Source organism: Poecile atricapillus, chromosome 3, assembly GCF_030490865.1.
Source record: "Poecile atricapillus isolate bPoeAtr1 chromosome 3, bPoeAtr1.hap1, whole genome shotgun sequence".
Taxonomy (NCBI): domain Eukaryota; kingdom Metazoa; phylum Chordata; class Aves; order Passeriformes; family Paridae; genus Poecile; species Poecile atricapillus.
In genome coordinates, this window is record NC_081251.1 from 19412386 (window position 1) to 19434900 (window position 22515).

The 22515-nt window shown below is 35.1% G+C and overlaps 1 protein-coding gene across 1 annotated transcript in view; it reads right to left on the bottom strand.

The window, feature by feature from the left end:
- The window catches only part of SNTG2 (syntrophin gamma 2), a 143774-nt gene that overhangs the window by 73539 nt on the left and 47720 nt on the right, over positions 1-22515 (bottom strand). The window contains exons 7-8 of the mRNA XM_058834556.1: positions 12096-12183; positions 5023-5114 (exon numbers count right to left, since the gene is read on the bottom strand). Coding sequence (XP_058690539.1) covers positions 5023-5114; positions 12096-12183 — 180 coding nt within the window. The remainder of the gene's footprint in view (positions 1-5022; positions 5115-12095; positions 12184-22515) is intronic.

Here is a 22515-nt window from a genome sequence, read left to right on the forward strand (position 1 = left end):
ACTATTTGTCAGAATCTTGCCCCTTTTTCTTTAACTTGTTTCCCTTGAGCTAGCATGTAATTGGTTTCTGAGTAACCTGAACAACCTTGCCTGGAACACCTTTCTAGATATATTCCTCCTTTGGGGGTAGGGGACAGAGTAGTTCATATTAAATCTCAGTACACAAAGTAGAAAGTAATTATGACTCCTCAAAAACCAGAAATCAAAATACAACATTAAATGTATATAAGGAAAAGATACAATGTTGAGATTCTTACAGTTTTACTCTATAAATGCAAGTGTACCCAAACTTCAGCTGTTAGATATGGCTTTTGGCAGCCTTTTATATCCCCAAATGGGGCATGCTGTCCTTGCTCAGAAAAAATAGCTCAAGGTTAAGGAAACTCTTTGAACTTCACACAGTCTGCACACCCCTCAGGAAAAATCCAAGCCTTGACTCTTGCTTCTCTTCCTGAGATCAATGTCAATTTGTTGCCAGAGCTTGTGGAAAAACACTGGATGCAACCTAGTGGGAGAACCTGCTACCTCAATTTTACTACAAGTTTTCTCTGTATGCCACATACACATGTACCTGAACTGCAAGGGTTCATCTATGCTAACATCAAATTTAGAAGCATTTTTGCTGCTGCTGCTGCAAACTCAAAATGAGCAAATTCATAAGAACTGTAAAAAACAATGTATTCACATGGAAATGTGAATGTATGGGAAAAATATGTATAATTAAGAACTAAAACCAGATACCTAACAAACTGGAAAATTTCTGTGCAGAAGAAACGATCAACCTGATCAATCAAATGTTAAATACTAGAAGAAATAACTCTGCTGAAAAGATTAGCAGTGACCATGAGCATGAATAAAAGTGAAGGATAAGACTTTTAAAGATACCTTTTATTCACTTCATTAATGTCATAGCAAAATTCCCAATCAAGTCTAATGACAATCAGAAAAACACAGCACTTCTGTACAGCTACATCTACACAAACATTCCAATCCAAAATATTTTCCTTACAATTCTGTTGTTGTGAAGTAGGTGTTATTTAAAAGTTTTCTTCCAGCTTCTATTGCTACGATTTCAGAGATGTATAATCAGAAACAGAAAATCTGGATTATTTTTCACTGAGGTGGAAAAGGGATAGTCACTTTATATTTTATTAATTGACAAAAACTTACTTGCAGTGTGTTTACCTCATTCCATAAATGTCTTCAGCACAGCAGTACAAATTATTTAACTGCAACTCGCTGTGTTCATCTGTTTTACCTTTCTCTTCAGCAAAAAATGAAAGACATGGTGATGATTACTTTCATGACAGTAACCACTGTGTACTTCTAAGTGAGATATTTTTTGTATTTATTACATTAATCATTTTATGAATTTACATTTCCAAATAATACACTGTGAACTGGATGTCAATTCAAAGTTACCTTGCTTTCGCACTCTATGAGAAAATCATGGACTTTCAGATCAAGAGTTGGCAGAGGCAATTGGTATCACATGTGAATTCATTCTAATAGAAGAGGTATTGAACTGAAATCCTGAAGTTTTTCCTCTTAAAGCGAGCTACAGGATGACAAAAACTAAATAATAAAATAAATTTTAATAACAGTCAGTAGTGTAATTTTATACTAAAATGGAAGATACTACAGGAGTATTCAAAAAGACAATAGTATTGAAACTTTCATATGTAGGGCATCCATTCAATTGCAATTCAATGTTCTGGTCATACATTTGCCTGAACTATTCATCAGAATATATTTACTCTCAGAACAAGGGTGTCCACCTCCCTGTCTTGAATCCTCTTCCCTTTTTGCCATTTAGTGCTCGGGATTGAATCGTTATCATTTTCTCACTCTGGAACTAGGACTACTATAGACATTAAAGATGGAGCATTCTACTGGTCCCATCAAGAGCTGAGCATTTGTATGTTTTTCTTTTTTAAAAACTTCATGATGAAGTAGGCAGTGTCTGTTTTAAAGCAAAACTGTTTCATTTAGCAAATGAAATAATGGCATCAAAGAAAAAATATTTTAAAGCAATTTAGAAAAAATTAATGCCTGTTTAGCTTCATCTAAACAACTATACTTAACATACACTATCAAAATTAAACTAAGAGTTCTTAAATTACATGAACATATAGAAAACAGCAATTTACTTTGGTCTCACTTCACTTGTTAGAATATAATTTTTAGACAATTCCAGGAAACTGGAATCTCAAATAAATGAAACCCCAGTATATCATGCCTTTGCATTGTAACTGTCGTATTATCCCGTGGTGTCTTAAACAGAAATTCGTTTTATTTGCAGTATTTTTTTTTCCACCACCAATTTCTCCAGGGAGCTGGCCTGAATCACTAGGACATTTGGACATGCTGTCTTTACAGCACTTTTTTCATTGTTTTAGAGTTAGAACTCTCCAAGTAAACAACCTCATTAGCCTTGAGACCATCTCCTTTGTATGTTTCATGTTCCCCTCTGCAAGTTTACATTGTGTTCAATAAACCACTTACAAGGTACAGATGAATGTAACTGCCACTGTCAAACCCTGTAGTATTTGTCACAGTGCCCAAGCACAAAATAATTAGGTGTGAAGAGAGCACTTCAGCTCATTTCTCTGGGTTTCAGAGAACCCCGTTAAAGTTCTGTACTGCAAACTGTGCTGATATTATAAAAGATGTATATAAATCCTGAAGATGGTATCACATCACATACAACAGATGCTTCACAGCACAGGTGACAGAGATAGTTGTAATAGAGGCAAGATAACACCAGAACTGAAAATGGTACAATCATATTAGAGTTAGAGCTTACTGGTAAGATGGCTAAACTATCACCTCTATTATACAAGCCAGCTGTAGTGCCTTGGTATTGTTTTTCAGAAGACATCCAAAATGACAACTTGGTAAAACTAACAGTAATTCTTAGCTCTCATTCCTGTCCTTTCCTTTACATGGTGTGCTTTTTGGAATAGAATTTCCACTTACAAATATAGGTGCATTAATATTTATGGCATGGACCTGAGTGTGGTTAGGAAAGTACATAAAATGGCAACACAAACTTGCAAGATGCAGCATTCAAAGTGAGTCAGATCTCCCCTACCAGAGCAAAGTAAGAACAGGATTCAAATATCATTAGCCTTATTAGGCAATACCATTACAGGAAATGCCAGTTCTGTTTTTATTTTACCATAAAACTGAAAATATTTAATTGAATAAAATAGAAGCTCTTACTAGATGGTAGCTGAAGCACACAGTAACTTTCCAAGATATGAAGCTCAGCAACACCCACAGCTTAGTTTGAGAAAGGTTTGACTATACAGAGCATCATCTCAAAATCCAGTCATTCCTGCTCAAAATACTTAAGAGCCTTGCTTTTGAATTTCACAGTAAGATTTCATTTTGTTTTCTGTGAAGGGAGATCATGACTTCTATGAGCTACGATGTAGATTGTCCTGTTTATTCCACTTCTAGGTTATAGTGTCTGGTGTATACATAGGTCTCCACATGAGTTTATGTCAGGCTTCAGAAAAATTAAGTTTTGTATAAAATCAACCTAGTCCCTGACTATTACTCCTTTTTAATTTCTGTTTTTCCACTTATATTTGAAGACTATACCCAGTCTTTTGTGTGTTATCTTGGCAATTAACTCTAAATTACTCTGTTACAAGTCTACTACAAAACCCCAGCCATATACTTATATCTTTTTAATACGAGAAGTTCAAAGTGTGCACTTCCTACAGTAGTCATAATGATTATTAAAAATTAATACACTCATTCTAGAATTTAGTAGGCAATAATTTACTAAAATGTGCTAATGCAATCACTGGCCATAGCCCTTTTCTTGCAATGCAAGCTCTTTGCAGGAAGGACCTTCTTTGCCTGCAGAGAGCTTGGCAGACAAACATTGCAGAATGCTGAACTCTGAGGTCTGGATTCTTTAGTAAGACAACAGTACAAGGGATTCAACGGTAACAAACATCTGGATAACTGCAAACAAATGAACATGAAACCTTTTGTATCTATGGCCAGTTTGGACACCAAACACTAAGGTACAGGTATCAGGACAGAAAAGCATATTTCTATTTATTTATTTACTTACTGTACATAATGCCTTTATATTATCATATATGCATATATTTTTAGCAGATGAAGATAAACTTTAAGGAGTAGTATAGAGAGAGTGCTCAAGGAAGTGAAAAGCTTGAGAGAAGTACAGTCAGTATCAGACAATGATATCACTGTCTTAGAAGAAAAGGAAAAACAGAGTAGAAGCCTTCTGTCCGTTTAGTGGGTTTTGTTTCTATATAATCCAACTGAAAGACTAGAGCTGAGATTTTTAGGTGTGAAACAGGTTTTGAGCATGAAGGTCAACAACTTGTACAACTAGTATTTACATCTTCAATCTTCACTACTAAAAGGATAGCACTGTTGCTTACTAAGACATCCTATCCTCTTTGGTGACCACCATTTTTCCTGAAGAAGGGAACTTTTTTTCTTTCTCCACAATGCTACAATTAATTTAATCACAGTTGTTCACTGCAGAAAAAAAGAATTGAATATCCTCTGGGCTAAAGAAAGAGACTTTTTTTTCCCCTCTTTTATTTCTTTCCCTATTTGTCCCTATCTTTCCTATTTAAAAAGTTTGCTTCAAGAATTAAACTTTACATTATGTTCTTAATTCTACCTGCATTTCAGCATCTCCACCTGGATTAAATTCAACAGTATAATGCTATAATTCAACAAAGTATGTCAGAAGTTCACATGAATTTGTGTCCAATAACGATTAAATCTTACTCTGTTCACTCTTCCAAGCTTCTCAGCTGTCTCACAGTAAAAACCTACCTGTTCAGGGCCACGTGTTGAGGACTTTGTAAGTACAGAATTTTACAATATAAGCACTTAAAAATCAATCAAAGCAAACAACAAGAACAAAACTAGGGTGGTCTTACTCTAGCATTTTGAAGCACAAAATGGGAAAAGAACGTACAGAGCTTATACCCACCATGCTTTTATTATTCACTTGCTTACCGTGTTAGTTGAGTTTCCATTTAAATGTAAGCCACTGTCAAAGAGAGGTGATGAAGTTCCACTGCTGTGATCACTGGATGGTCCAGGGGAACCTGGAAATCAGATCAAGAAAAATAACTGCTGATGTTAAAAATATGCACATATCAGACAATATTTACTCAGCTGTAAAACACTGGAATAATTTTTTAATATGATTCACCAAACCAAGACAGAAATACTATTTGTATTTTAGAAAGACAGATAATTAAATATCCATATGCTATACTTAATGTCTAGAGAGAAAAAAGATAGCTAGATGCCATCTGAGAGGGGCTGTGCTCACGGGATCTATTTTTATGTTTAACTTTTGGCAGGATTAAGCCTTTTTTCACTGAGAATGATATATTCAAAACCAAGTAACACGTTCAGTTACACAAAATGCATTTATTAATTTAAAGACAAATTTTCTATCAATTCTTGGAAGTCTCACCTTAGAGTATAACCACGGACTGAATTTATAAACAAAGAAAATAGGAAACTCTCAGGCAAGTAACTGGACACCTACATACACTTTATTATTGGATATATCTTTTCCTTAAAATGCCAATTATTTTTAAAAAATATGGTCCTTGTCAAATTCAGAAATTGAAAGCAAAGAATCACCCTGAACTGTTGATATGTCAATATGCTAAGACTACACAGTTACAGTCTTCAAAACCTCTCCTCTTAGCAGTTATGTATTATGATCCTACTTTAGTAGTTTAAAGTGAATCCAGGAAAGCTTAATACTTTTGTAAAATATAATAATGGAAACAGCACAAAGTCACATCATTTTATAATTTCTGCTTAAACGTAAGATGTTAACAAATAGCACTAATAATATACAATTACTGTCAGACAGCACTTGGTCTTCTCAGTAATTCACATAAAATCAATTGCACAGCACTACACTCATCATCACTGAAAGCTCATTTATCCATCTGAAGAATTCACCTGAAATTGCCTGTAAATCATCTCACATTAATAAGTTTGTCAAGTCTAACATCACCAAAGTCAAGAAGCCATTCTTAGTTATGCATGTATGTATCTTTTCCATATATCTGGAAGATTTAGCAAAACGGAATTTAATTCCAGAACACCATTTTCTCAATTAGGGACCTGTCAGTTCAATGCTGAGGTCTCAGAATTATAGCCTGAATTCTGGAGTTTCAGCATGTTTTTGTTTGGAGTCCTTTCTGTACGGTACGAGGTCACGTCAGCAGGAGTCATTATGCTTTGCTCCTATGGGTCTAAACCACCACTGACTCTAGGAACTACAATGTTTTGTAGCTACAATATATGCACAGCAGCCACAAGAATTTATGTTTACAGTCATAGACAACTACAGTGACATAATGGAACAGAACAAAATCTCTAATTTTTTTAATTAAAAAAACCAAAAACCCAAAAAAACAAACACTTGGCATTAAATTCTCCACTGAAGAGTCTGCCCACTGGGAAATCTGACTGTCTCCAGCAGTAGACAATTATCACAGGTTCATGAATTACTAAGTGGAATTATCCCACCTATTCAGCAATTTGAGCATACCAAAAGATCTGAGTTAAGGTATTTACAGAACTTTAAATCCAGGTTTTACCATAAGACAGAATACTACATTAGAAAAATCGACTATTTTTAAGTAGAGAAAATTTACATCCATCTCATGGGAAAGCTAGGAATAAAAGGTTAAGAAAGAAATTTCCCTCCTCTGCAGTGTCCCAGCAGATTTACTTTTCAGCAGGTTTCTTCCATTTTCTGTAAGTTCCCAGCTACACAGCCTGTCTCAGGCCATGCCACCTCCATCACTTGACTGCAAACAAGTTCACAAGTCTTTTAGTTTCTTCCCTGCTGTCTCTGCCTCACTTACTCATAGACTGCACTGTCATGACCTCATTCACCATTTTAGAAGTTCCCACTGCAAATGCTCAGCTGCTTTCATGGAAAGTGCAGTGCTCTCATCTCTCCAAGGAACTCTGCCTTCCCACATGGCAGCCCTAGAGCAATCAGGGCTGTTCCTCCCTGTTCTTAGGACAAAATACAGTATGATCCTACTATCAGCTACTGCAGCCCTTGCTTAAGTAGATGTAACTCCAAATCAAGTGTAAGGTACCAGTGCAGACCCCGGAACCTTACTGCAAGAAAGACTATCAAAATGCTTTTGTTAAACAAAGTATCTGCTACAGATAACTCACCACTCCATGGCCATAATCACAGAAATCACAGAATATTCCAAGTTACATGGGATCCACAAGGATCTCTGAGTTCAGCTCTCAAGTGAATGGCCCGTACAGGGAGCAAACCGACAACCTTGGTGTTATTAGCACCATGCTCTGACCAGCAGAGCTACAGCATTCTGTTGGGTATTGATGCCATGAAAAAAGGAATTTTTGATGTTGCGAAGTTTCCAGCAATTGTTACTGCCTCAATGTGTGATCCCATCCAAACCAAAGACAATCAGCCTAAGAGAAATACAAACCTACCCTATGACAGGCATCATCTGTTAATTCGCTTATTCTCAGCTTTGGCATTCTTGCTCTTTTGGGAAGGTGGGGTTAGCAAGGATCTTGTGGGAGAGGAAAAGATCTCTGCCTGATCTTTACCTAAGCAATAGGTGTGTATGCTCAGAGGAAAAGGAAAACCACAACATACCCTGTGAAATAAGAAGGGGTCAGAGAGACGTAGAGATGGCAAGGACATGAGTCTGCAGTTCACAGAGGAGACTGAAATACCCTTGTGGATAGCACAAAAAAGCCAGGCAGGACTCTGAGGTGAGGGAAATAAACTTTTTAAGGATCACAGATGATTTTGGAGAGCCAGCAGTAACTCAAGAAATCAACAAGTTAGCTGACATTAAACCTAACACAAGAACTCATTTGCAGTGGTACAGGTAAGAGTTGTTTATAAATCCTTTTATAATAGTTTTGCCAAATTTTTCCATTTAAAACATTAGGTATTTTACTATTTATTTTAATAAATCCTAGGTTTTAACTTTAAAAGCCTTATACTTTCATAGACCTAGAAAAGTCTCTATTAAAGTTCTGGACTTCAACAGTTCCATCAACAGGAAGTAGCTTATTTCAGTCAGTGAGTTATGCTAAATCTCTAAATAACAACCCTCAAAACACACAGCAGCAGAACAATGTACAGCAAACAGTCAGCAAGACTTTATTATGAACAACAATTTGTCTTCTGACTGACATTTCTGAATGATACTGGAGATCTATTGCTCATAAATAAAAACTTGTGTGTTGAACTTGCTGATCATGGCATAGGCAACCTCCAAAAGACAAAAAGTTCATTCTAGGATAGCTACAGAATTACAACCAAAGAAAACATTTTTGATGATTTTTAATTATACTGTAAGCTTTTTAAATTCAGAATATGCTGATCATTTGGTATAACTATCAAACAGAAATATTTTGAAAAAAGTCTGTTTTACCAGAAAATGTCCCAAGTTTTCCTAGCACCAGTGAATCTTACTTAAATGGGTCCTATAAGTGCCACTTACCCATCTGGGATGGGTAATGAACGTAGATCTAGAGAATCCTTAATGACAATACCCAAGAGCTGATGCCATAATAATTCTGTAACAGGCTAACAAATAGCCTCATAGTCAATTTTAACTTTCTGACCCAGCTCAAAAATCTAAAATTCCTTGTCTTGGCTTCAAGAAAGACAAATCTATCTTCTCTCTAGCTGGCAGACACATTAGAGAAAGCCACAGCCATGTGGTGAGGAATTATTCTTGCCATGGAGCTACACAACCCAGTGAAGCAGACCTTAATGGTTCATAACAATTCTGATCCAGGCCTGATAGTTTTTTGAGAAATAACTATTTGTCCTATGTAAAATTCTGCCAAGCATTCTGCAATATTTTATAAAATTGCTGATCAAAGAAATAACTGTGGCAGAGAATATTTGTTGGAATTATTTAATTTATTATTATGGACAGTCTTTTAATAGTCTAGTAAGTGCAAAGTGTCCTGGACTGCTGCAAAAGAGACAAGGATCAATACTGGCATATAACCCTTGACTGGGACCGCCTCCAAACAAAGAAACAAGCAGTCTTTGTCTCATCTCTAAATGATACTTAATCAGTATCCACAAATAAACCCATGCCAAATTTTGTATTTTTTGTTGGCAATAACGAAGGAATTTAACAGACAGAAATATGTTGTGAGAATTGCTGATAAATATTTCCATGTTATGGAATCTTGTGCTTTTGCCAGGACATGAGATAGTGTAGGGAAGGGAGACATACAACAAGGAAGCAGAGGAGGAGGCAGATGCTACTCCTGATCAGGTGCTCATAGTGATGATATGGGTTAATGGGAAGAGACAGTATGATTGCAGTTGAAGTGAACGTACCACAGCACTGAAACTGCCAGCACAGCAGCTGGTCTGACCAAATGCTGGAAGGTAGGGGACCAAGTGCCTGAGTCTTCTGGGATGCCAGGAAAAGCCAAGATACTTCAGAATTATGCATGTATGTACTTAAATTCTGCCTGCAGTGTGATTTGCAAATTTCTTTATTGCATAATGGAATTGCTACTTAGCTTTTTAAATGTGTCATTTGATGCTTCATGACTGGAATTCCCTTTTGTGCATGGACTCTTGAAAAGCTCTTCTTGAAATGGGGTGCTATTCTTTGTAACGTCAGTTTATTTATTTTCTTAAATCAGAAATATTTTCCATAACTTTATCCACCTTATTTGCTTATTTTCTCACCACAAGAATGAATATTTATAGCAAGCCATTTACCAAAGATCGTTTAACTCACAGACCTTGGTTTCAGCCTCTATTGAATAGCTACACAGAACATTCTAGAGAGGCACATGTAAGCTCTTGTGGAGATCCAGGTTCAGTTCAGAAGGGCCATTTCTTAAGTTCTTCACATGTCTGATCATAGCTAGCAAGTTCTTTTATTTGAGCATGTGGTATAAGGCTGGGGTCATGCATGGGACTGGGTAGGGTAGTGTAACACTTGGCAAAAATTTCTTCATGCTCTGCATAGAGGAAGCAAGTCTGATAACCTGCCCAAAATTAGCACTTTGTACACAAGGAATCTTATTTCAGAAGCAGAGCTGCACTCACTGATAGTCTGGTAGCTTGTCTAAAATGACACTGTCTTCCCTATTCCAGAAAAGGCTTTCTTTGAACTACAGTAAAATCAGGTGCAGGCCCCAAATACTGCTAGCTGGTCACATTGAGAGGGGATCCCTGATGATCACTGATTTCTCTTTCCAGAAACAGCACTTTATGGAAGCAGTGCCATGATCTCAGCCTCCCAGACAGGAATGCTGAAGTATCTCCTGGTGAGAAAGCCAAGTTCCCCACGATGTAGAAAGAGGGTACCAATATTCCTGGACCTATGTGAACTACTTGTGAAGGTGGCAGCCAGCTCATGTAGAGTGTGTACTAGGTCTCAGTGGCAAGGCTTTGCGGGATGGAACGTCTCCAGAAGTGGGAAATGGTTGGGGCTGCCCTGTGCCAGACACAGACAGTTCCAGCCAGATCCCACATTACCACTGAGCCATGCAGCTGAGCTGGTAGCACTTCTGGGAAACTATTTAACAAAGGGTAAAATGCAGAAGAACAGAGAAAATACTAAGGAAAACAGTGACACAAGAAACAAATGAACCTCCAGATCAATCAAGAAGGTGATGGACAATTTATTTGTCTTTGTTTCTCATTGCCTGAATTTATTTTAATAATACATTTATCTAAGTTTCCCCATGTTGCCTCTGCTTAGGCCATGATGGCAATTCATAGCTAATCTCTTTTGACCTAAGAGCTTTTTTGTTCTATTTTCCCACCACATTCAGTTGAAGAACAGGGAGTGAGAGAGTGTCTGAGTTGGAGTTCGGCTCTTAGCTAAGGTCAAACAAAGACAGGCAATATAGTCCAAGTATGTCATGTCAGTCTACAAGATGAGATACAAGTTCTAGTAGGACTGTCATAGTCACAAATGAATATGTCCAATAACACAGACACTACTGATAAGATGCTGCTAGATTGCCAAAATCATGTTTAAGCTTGGACAGTTATCCAAGGCACTGTCAATATAATTTTAGAGTTGTCTGATGATCTAATAGGAAAAGTAGGAAGACCAAAACTGAAGATTCATTGTAAGAAACACTGACGATATATTATCAAATGAAAATGATAAGCAGTAAGCACTGAAAGAAAGGTTTTAGCATAAAATGTATAGCTCAGCTTAATAGAGGCCTGTCAAGCTGGCTTTAAACAGACATAAAAATGATTAAATGATTGACACTCTTGTAATAGCAAGATATAAACTATGACATCTGTGAGTCTGTTGAAACTAGGAAAAAAACAAGTAAATAGTTGAGCCCAACTCAAATAAATAAAAATCAATCCAAAGAATGAGACACATTTCAAAACTTTTTGCTTATTTTGAAGAGAAAACAAACTGTTAATATCAACTAGTGCAAAATTATTTAATCTGATGAAATAAACTTATTTATTATGAACACTTTTCTACTCGCTTGATCAGAACTGTGCAACCTGAATATTTTACATGCTAACCAAAAGACCCCAAACTTCCCTGATTTATATTTTTCATACAATTTTTAGTATTGCTACTGTTAAACTACTCAGTTGCCAACATAATTCTGCTGACAAAACCAATCAAAATAGTAAATTAATTTATGAAAATACATAATTAATGTTATCCATTTGTTTGGTAACTGTCCTCAAAGTACCTTTCAGTGTAAATGTATGATTCAAACGTTTGCAAAAAGTATTTTATTATATTCAGGCAAAGCTTAAATTGAAAAACCTTCAGCTATCACCCATGACTGTACTGCATTTTAATGATTTTTTTCAGTTTTATTTTGAATACATTATACATAAGTAGCAAGGCAGTATGCATTTGATTCTTGTATGTTAAACAGCAAAGTAGACATACAATTTTCTATCTCTTCCTGTAAAGCACTCAAGAACTGAATTTCTATTTCTGTCACTGTCAGCTCATTACAAGAATACTGCAAAGAGGAAAACGAATTACTCCTATTCACTTATTTCCTCTTACCTAATGGGAGCTTTAGAAATGATGGAGCTTCCCTGAGGTATTGAACTGTGATGGTAACTTCATCGCCAGCATTTCGCAGCAGGTGTACCTGTCAGTGTGACAAATAACTACTTTAAACCAAAGAACCATCAGTCACGGAAAGCACATTACTTACAATGAAATCAACATTCCTGTTGATCTATAATAAACTCAGTGTAAGCATTTCTGACTTAGAATGTAAAATAGCTTGAGGATCAAGCCACACCAACAATGGAAAGGAGTAGACAAGACTAGTGGAACAACCTGAAAATATAATTTTCTGTGCAACCTGATATTACATACCAGCTGAACAAAACTTCCACTAACTGATTTTATAAAATTGACATGGGTTAATAGGGAAATATGTGTTTATTTAGATATAATACATTAATTTTGTCTGTATACAAACAGAAAGACATATGGAAATATATTAATACATCATACACATCTTGGTTTTAAGTATTTGGTTTGACTGATTTGGGTAACAAATTAAGCACACTTTTGTGTTTCAAATATAGTATTGTGTTTTGTGTCTTTATTGTCTATAAGCATTTGTTAACCAAAAGGGAACACATATACACACACACATATAGACATGTTTTAAACCATCACACTTTGGGGCATAGCACACTACCACATAAAGTGTTTTTTTTAAATGCAGAACTACAAATAATATCTCTGATGGACCTCAGTTCCTGCTACAGGGCAGAGGTATTCCCCAGTTTCACACCCATGACTCTCAGGAAACAGGAAATGCATTTGGTTTGCATGTGGACTGTACACAGAGGGTCTCATATCCCTGATCCAGTATGTCAGAAATGGATGCTACAGCTTGTGGCCTCGAATCTGCACACAACCAGAGCATTCATCCACCAAGCAGAAAAGTAACCATTTGCAAAAAACTGACTTATATAGATGCATTTAATGGTTTAATGTACTGGGAAGAAGTTGGTGGTTGTGTTGTTCCAGACCACTGTTTTAGCACAATGCCACATTGGCCAACATCATGAGATGGAGGATTACCTCAAACATTTTACGTTTTCCACTTGTGTACCTAAAATAAAAGTTTACACCAGAGACTGATGTACTCACTTACATGAAAACTTCAAACTTATGTCTGAGAGAAACCAAGAACCCTTTTTCTTTTTTTCTTCCACCCCTCTCTCCGCCCCAGTTAAATCTGCTTTTAAATGATTTACTATGAAAAATGCAACACCCAGTGCTACATACTCAACCCCAGAAATCTGAATGTTGTGGTTTTTTGGACTACTGACTACAAGAGAACCTGAGGTCTCATTGTGGGAAAAAAACACTGAGAAAAATAATATGATCACTGATTTCTGACTAAACCATTTGAAGATGGTCACAACAGGAATAAACAAGAATGACAGTGTAGCAAACTTTGCATGCTTCTTTAGGGTCATACGAAAGTATGTTAGGGCTGCAAAGCAAACCAATCTGTCTTAAATTCTAAGGTGCAAGAAAACTATGTCTCCTGAAATCCTCTGCCCCTCATTTCCTGCAGGAAATTTCCTATTTCCTAATTTAGACATTTATTACTCAATAAACACTGAAGATGCCTGGTAGCTTTGCTAGTCTCACTCTACTGTTACAAAGATAGGACAAGCAATATATTCCCATTCAAATTAAAAATGTCAGAAAGTATCAGGGCAGGGAGAAGTCACACTTGGCAAAAAAATACATGATACTGTTACCAAGTGCTGCTGTACTTGCAATACCATTTTACTTTTCATTGCATGCTAAATCTATTAAAAATGCCGACTTTAGTTCATCATCAGTACAGAAAAAAAAAAAGTATTTTGCACAAATTAAATAGAAAATTTCAAAACCAACAGATTTTAAATGTAGTCATGATACTGTCCTGATATATCTAATGGGAAGAAATATAAACCAAATAAAAATTAATACTGAGAACTTACTTTCTTATTCACAAATGCTTTTTTTAAACAAGCCAAAAAAGTGAAGTACTTTAATTTTACCTCTGGAATACCAAGAAAGAATTTTAATTTCTTAACAGAAATAAACCTTTTGCAAACACAGAACAAATATATTTCCTCTTAATTATGGAAAGAATATTTGCACACAAACATTTATATTTGTCAAGCAAAGAGTGAAGACAGTATGACTGATATATTGCCTGATGTACTTTTGGAAGACATTAGTCGAGTTTTACAAAGAGAAATCCAAAAACTGTTAGAACAACACAAAACAGTAGACAGAAACTGTTGCAGAGTATGAGATTTCAGTTTTTATTTCAAAATATATTTTGAAAAGGAATAACTCTAATATTAATGATTTAGTTTAAAATTCTCAAGCATCAGTACTACCTTAAAAGATATTCACACTGTATCATACTCTTCGGAAGCTGCGTAGTATTCTTTGGGTAGTGCCTGAAGAGGTCAGAGTGTTGAACCATACATGTAACAGAACTAAAACAATTTCAGTGATCACAAGAAGGTCTTAACAGTCAGAAGGTCACTAAATAATGCACTGCTCTGTGATGCTGAAGCTTTGACAAAAGTCCACTAAGTCCAAAAGAGATAACCCAGTACCTTTGGAGTAACATTTACTATTACACTGTTGAAGTAATAATATAAAACGAGAATTGCAGAAGTGAGTGGGTTTTGGTGTTTCTTAAAAGGTTGACTAAACACATTTAGTGCCGCTAAATCTCTGTGCATATGTGTGTTTATGCACTTATTCGTGTATAAAGGAAAAAGGACTTCAGCTGAAATGCTTGCTTCTTGTGCTGGCTTCAGTTTGCAGGTTTTGCATATCTCTAAGTGAATTTATCAATCCAGAGCTTATTACACTTCTCGTATGCATTGTTCAAGAACAGAACAATATTACAAATATAAATAGGAGATTCTGTATCTCAATTAACTACAGTACAGAGTCTGCTGAGAAAAATATGGCTCATATTGTAGGAAAATCTAACGACCTTTGCCATCTAATTTTTACTGTCGACACACAATTTAGGGAAATGCTATATACCTCTAAGCTGACAAGCGAAGGGCACAATGCATAGCTGCTGTGCATTCTTTTTAAATTCTGGTTTACTTACCTTGTGTTTACTGTGATTTGTTCTAAATCTTAAAGCATCCCTGAACATTAATATTCACACTGCTCAAAGATTTAAGCAAGGCCCTGGCTGCTTGAAACAGGTTTTGTCTAATCAAGAAGAGCAATTAAAATTGAAAAGGAGAATGTTTTTGATGAATAAATTCACCCATATGGCTCTTTAGCCAATATCTATTCTATGTGCAGAAGTCAAATCATTTCACTTCGGCCATTTAAAAGACTCAACTCTAAAGTGTTTGCTAATATATTTTCTAGAAATCAGTAAAGATCTTAGGATACAAAGAAATCCTCATCCACAGATACTTATCCCTACATACAGAGAATCTGGATGATAACCTTATACTTTAAACATGTGAAGTTAAATTAATCTTATCTTGCATGTTTTGAAGAATATTTACGTACCTAACTTAGACTAAAAGTCTGAAGCAAAAATTCTGAAGTATAAAGATGTGAATCACCTGATGAATGCTTGAGTTTGAGGTATAAAAATTTCACAAATAAAACACTTGAAAGTCACCTGAAGTGCAAGTCTTGGACTTGACAAGTATCTGGGTGGAGGGTTATGTACAAGCCTGCAACAAAGCAGGCAAACAACCAAAATGTAGTAAAATATATGAAGAATTAGACCATAACACATAACCATAAAAAAAACCGAAGAAAAACCCCAATGAAATCTAGAGAACTAAAAATTTTTAAAAATTCTTCATTTTCAGAAAGAACAATAGTATTTAACACTTAAAATGCCTCCTAGGCAAAAGTATACTTGGAGGCAATTTAAGAAACTTGGCAGTTTCAGCTTAAAGCATATGAACAGTGCTAAAAAATCTGGTATGTCTATGAGTAGGCAAGGAAAATGTGTGATAAACAGACACCTCGCAGTACAAGTAGACTTTAAGATAACAGTAGACACAAATTGTTTTTAAAATTAAAATTGGATTGCAATTCATATTGGAAGAATATGGAGCACAATTAAGCTAGTTCAAGAAACAGTGATTTCTTGATACTTGTCTCCTTTCCAATGGCCAAATATGGAGTGTTTTCAAATAAATACTTTTGATTCTCTCTTCCTTAGCTTTGCACTATTCAATAAGCAATAATGTCCTTCTAAATTCTTAGCTGCCTAATTGAAAGCAAGCATTTGTCCGAACAATTTACACAAATATGCTAGGAAAAATGGCAGTCAACGCAGCTCATGGAAATTTTCACAGACTTAAACTAAACTGCAACTTCTCTTAGTTTACTCAAGCCTCACTCTTCTCTAATTTCTGTGTATAAATACAGAAAACGACATTTTTACAGATAGCTTCAGTATCAATTTAAACAAATAATTCTCCTTCTGTATGATATAAATATTAGGCATTATGGACAAAAAAAATTTTTTTCATTATTGTGTACATTATTTTTCTATTTAATTACACACTCTTGAGAGTAATTAGCACTGTGTAAACAATGCTTGAAAAACTATGTGAAATATGAAAGACACTGTTACACACTGTGCATTGGAAAATAAATTTTGAGTCAACTCAGCTGTTCCCTAAAGCAATTAAAGTTTAAATGATTTTGCTTAAGGATAACTATTACCGGAAGCATGAAGATCCATTTCTGACAAAGTAACTCTGCCATTTTCAAAAAATCTCAAGAGTATCAGAGCATTATGGGGACTTCTCTCTGGTAATGCAGGTCAGTCTTAACTGTAATGGGTGTGCTATAAATAAAAAGGGTTCAAAGCCACAGAACTCAAAATTAAAGAAAAAGCAGTATGTTTTATTGCTTATCTACTGTTATGCATTACTTGTAAAAAGAAAAAATTGTATAAGGCACCAAAAACTCGCAACAGACAGATACACATATCTGACTACATGTAATTGGAAATGCATATGGTAAACTGGAATCAGTATCCACAGAATTGCAAATATTTCTGTCCCAAATGCAGTCCTTTTCAAGCAAAGAAATTGGAACAGCCTAACCTGCAGGTTCATAATCTTCAACTATATCTAGAAATCTTTCTAGATAATAGTTAAGTGGTTGAGTTTATAAACACTCGAATGAGCAGACTGAGCTAAAATGACTAAATGCAGGTTTTCATGTACACATTACTTTCCAATTTTCTTTGCTGTTTGCTTGTATCTGTAACATACCTGTATAGCTCTCAGAAACTGATTTTATCTTACCTGAAGTTACTGAGGAGAGAGGTATCAGCAAAAAAACCCTGCCACCATTTAATGGCAATAGTATAAAATGATGATGAAAGTAACTTCAGCTGAAGGATGGGAAATATTTAATGAAGGTTGTCTTGTGCTACTAAATGTAAAAAACAAAACCAGAAGGTTTTGAAGTTTTTAAACCCAGCAGGTCATATGCTGCATTCTCTAATTTAGAAATTGTTAACAATCTGTTAATTTTGTCATAACAAAATTTTCCACAATGATCCCTTTGATCTAGGTCTTCTAGTCTAATCTAGAATTAATACAGGATTAAAGACAGGAAGCATTAAGAAATGCTTTTGTTGTCTACACATTAATTGCTCAAGTACAAACTAGAAGACCAACAGAGTGATCAGTTCAATGGAGTGCCCTGCAGTTTGAATCAGCCATAGAATTTATCTATAATCATTCATATGTTCATCCTTTCAGACTTAAAGAACTGGGACACCTAGAACACAAAACCATTTTTCCTTTACTAAACTCCTTACAGCATGTAGATGAACATGAAAGTGTAATAGGAATACCTATGGATAAAGTTCAGCACTATTGCATAGTAGTAGTACCCCACTATGTTATCCCTTAATGCTTTTGTTTCCCCAATTCTGCAGACATGGAAGTACTACTATCACCATAAACCATCAGATCATCTGCAATATTCAGCATGCATCATAGAGAAATCTTTTTTAGGCAAAGTCTCATACCTAAAACTTCTGTATAATGTCTCACAACCATAGTCCATGATTGCTTGTAATTTTTCTACCGTATAGGCTAATATTTATTCAGCATAGATCACCATGAAGTATATTATTTTATTCAATACTAAAAATTTCCTGTACTGGGAAAATAACACACTATTTGACAACAAGAATATAATTTAAATCCCATTGTCATGTTACAACCTTCTGACTTAGCTTCTCTTCCCTCAGAGTACTGAATACAGTTAAAGCCATAACTGCTTAAATACAGAGCTATATTTTTTCTACTAGACATTTTTGTATTAGACTTTTTGATGCCTAACATAATAGACAAACCAAAAAAAAGAGACAGCACCAAAACCCCTCTTGATTTCCTAATCCAGTCCTTTAATATTTTTGATGCAATGTTCTAGCGTATTTGCCATTTGAAATGTATGAATACACTCCTGCTCCATGACTGTTTTGTGTGCTTTTCACCACCACAAACAAGAGCACGTGCTCTTACTCATCCTCCACTCAGCAGCTGAATAAATGAGCCTGAAATGTTAGTGATACCTAGAAGATCTATTCACTTATTTAGACCACACTCCCATTAAGCCAATAACTTTTTGAAAAGAAATTATACTTATGTACAACTTTTACAGTTAACTCAAAGGGGTTAATCTCTCTTGTGATCAGAAATACACCAATTTTATTATTGGGTTAATTTTATGGGGTTTTAAATCCTCTATATAACTTATATTTCCCTTTCCATTTCAAAAAATCTGAAAAAAATACAAAATAACTGAGTTTCACTTATGTAAACAGCCTAAATCTAATCTTTCACAAATATTTGTTTAATTAATTGATTTGGAATCACCATTAATAACTCATTATTAACTTGTAGCTCTGTTGTGTTGATAATATTGAGCTAGAGTGCACAGGGTTTCAAAGTTCTTTATACTCTGATGAAATACTGAAGGTCATGTAATTTAAGGCAGTACATTAATGAAAAGCACAAAACATTGTTTAGATAGGAAAAGGAGTAAGAGTGAGAAACGAGAGGTGATACTGCTTCAGAGAAGTCAGCTTAGCCAGAGCAGAAACCGAGTGACTAAAAATGAAGAGACAGACTACTTTGGGAGCAGTATATAAGGATCAAAGGAAGCAGGAGTGGGTAGGTCTTCATACTGGTTATCAATGATAACAAAGGACATAATATAATATTGTTCCTAAAGCTATAAAGTAGCCTTTTCTTTTCCTACCAGCCCTTTCAAAGATAACCTCTGCCCACACACATCCCTCCCACCTTCCCCACTGATTTACCCACAGATAGCTTACACCCTTTTGTTCTTATTCCAAGTCCCTTTTTTGTTCAAATATTTAACCTACCTCTACAGTACTCAGTTTTGTATGGGTGGGAGGAGGAGGAGATGGAAGAAAGTGCCCTTCTATTTATGACTAAAATGGCTGGTATAATTTCTCGTAAATCATTTGTACATCTTTCCACATTAATTAATGAAATAATTAGAAATTTTAAAGGGTTAAAAGAAATGTCTTTTTTTAAAAAAAATAAATTTAAATATCTTAACTCCTTGTACGCATAGTAATTACTGCTTAAAGGTGTAGCAGTCCAGTCACACTGTTGTGCTTTACCTAAATGCTACATTTTGTGTCTATAGCTTAACAAAGATTTCAATTTTTCATAGCGCTTCTTTGTGTGAGGTACCTCAATTCTTCCATCAGTTTTAATTATAGTAATTCTACTTTTGTGCTCAAAGATTATGCACATTGTAAATGCTCATAATGCCAGTGTACTTGTTGCTTCTCTAATGCAGAGAATGATGTTCCTGTGAAATGATGGGGGTAAAATAGTAATGCTGAAATATGAACTACTTAATTGTGAATACTTTCTTAACATATTTAGAGCTCGAAAAAAAGTTGATTTCCACAACTACATTACAAAAGTTCTGTAATATTTTGAAGTACATTTTACACAAGTACTTATGTTACTCCATTTTTTAAAAATATTTATCTGAAATTTTGCTATCTCCTACAAAAGCACAGTAAAGGTGCAAATGGATGCAAACTTAAATGGCAAAATATTGCTTTAAACCATGTGAGTTTTATCATTTGCATGCAAAAGACATCGGAGACCAAAAGTATTCTATAACCTGTTTCTTAGTGAGAAATGTTGCCAGATGCATTAAATGAAGAAATAATCACACTTCTTAGAGAATCTGGAAACAATGAGGATGAATTGTATATTCCACTAAGTTTTAAAGTTATACTATAATTTGATGATTTTATGCAGCTTTATTTTTATGCAGCTCTGGAATACAGAATACTTATGGCAAATTAGTACCTGGAGAAACAAAATTAAATTTAGTTGATTTTCATCCAAGCAAGGTGAAAAACATTTTAGAATTATTTGTGTCACTGTCATGATAAGTCCTGCTCTACTGTGGCTAAATCTCCATGAAAGTAGCTCAGGAAAATTCTGTAGGGCAACGGAAAGAAAACTATGTCCAGCAAATACCACATACCGGCACTCTTGCTGTTGATGTTTATTTCTGCTCACCTATATAGCAGCAGCAAATTTTCTGAAGTACACAGTAAGTCTTAATGGAAGTGACTACATTAAACTCATTAATAAATGGTGCTCAATGAAAGAGTTTGTTCACTTCTCCCAGTTCCTGCATAAGGTCTGATGCATGCAGCTGTCCTGCAGATATACATTCAGCATTAACAGGTATTTGCTGTCCATGTAAAAAATGACTGAAGCATTCTTTTAGAACTGAGAACTACTACCAGATAAAGTTAAGAAAGTAAAATCTTCAAAAGCTTGGTATCTTCTTTGGTGTGTCTGGAGTCCTACAAATACATTACAATGCCTTAACTAAACATAAGCTTCATGAATTTTTTCATACGTAAAGAGCTTCTAAATGAAAACAAATTTATAGAAATGATGCAGTTTCTTGAAGAGCTGTGTGTCAAAACTGCATTGTGCTTGAAAGTAATCTACAAATGGTTCCAAATCCATTTGTTCATTTTGGCTGATCCCAAATATAAATATAATAATGAAGAAAGCAAGGGGTCAGTCTGAGATCATTTCAGCAAGCTCCCTGTCAATAATATTCCTGGGTGATGAATTCTACCAATGTTGTTCACATGCCTTTGTGTAACTGGAGACACTCTCTTAGTCTGGAGCACATCAAAACCTTATGCCACTAAAGTGTAAAGATACACTTACTCCATGCCCGAAACTGTCCATTTAAAGAAAATGGTAACAGAACCATATTTGGATGACAATATGTGTAATCAAAAATTAGTGAAAGTTTCTTACACAGGAACTAGTAATAGAAAAATTGACATTTTCATTTTGAATAGCTAATGACAATGTAGGTCAGTGGAATTTAGCTAGAGTGAGGAAAGTACAAAATGCTAAAGGTTTTGGCATAAACTCTAAACAGAAATACTGTACTACAATCTAAACAAACAAAAGCAATCTAAACAATCTAAAAGCAAACTCTGGAAATTGGCAAGAAAATGAGAGAGCCATGCAGCTGAAGAAAGAAATCGAACGATTTCATGACATGCAGAGGAATCACACAATCTTCACATGATTTGAGAAAAACTCAGTTACTGGTTCCTCTGGATCAGGTAGAATTACCCTTCCAATATTTAGAAAAGAATTCTTCTATGGTGAGAACACAAAAAATTTGCAGTACAAAGGATGAACTATTCAAGTTCTTAGCATTGCTGAAAGTACTGTGAAGTTTCATCTTAGCACCATTACGATAGACTCATTCCAAGTTGAGAATGGTAGATTTCAAACCAAGAAATTCAACATACACAGTTTGTCTACGTGGAAAAATACTCATTTTTCCTTCATTTAAGTGGTCAAGCTCTCATTTTATACTTGTCATACTTGAATTACACTGTTCATTTTTACTTCTTAGCATCTTTTCTGTTGAGTGAAAAAGCATGCTCAAACCAAAAAGCTTCCCACAGGAAAAACTGCAGAAATTCAAGGAGTAATTTTAAGTTAATAGTCAGTCTTTGGTCAGAGATATGTGTAGGTCGGTAAGGGTACCTATACATATTGGTGTAGCAACTACCTGGGCAATCTAGCTAAACAAAAATTTCCTTCATCTTTGGTCTGTATTGTTAACTATTTCTAGCAGTAATCTTAAGTTTTTAAACCTTCTGTGTATATCAAATAAAAACTTTATCTTTAATTTCCCTAAGTGTCCTAAGGTTGTTGCCTCAAATATTAATGAATTGCATATTCAAATATTAACATGTGATTTAACGGAACATAACACTGCAATTTTTACATTGTAAATATATATCTCAGTTTTTTGAAGACTAATGATTTTAATAACAGCACAAATCAATAAAATCTACTCATGAATATGA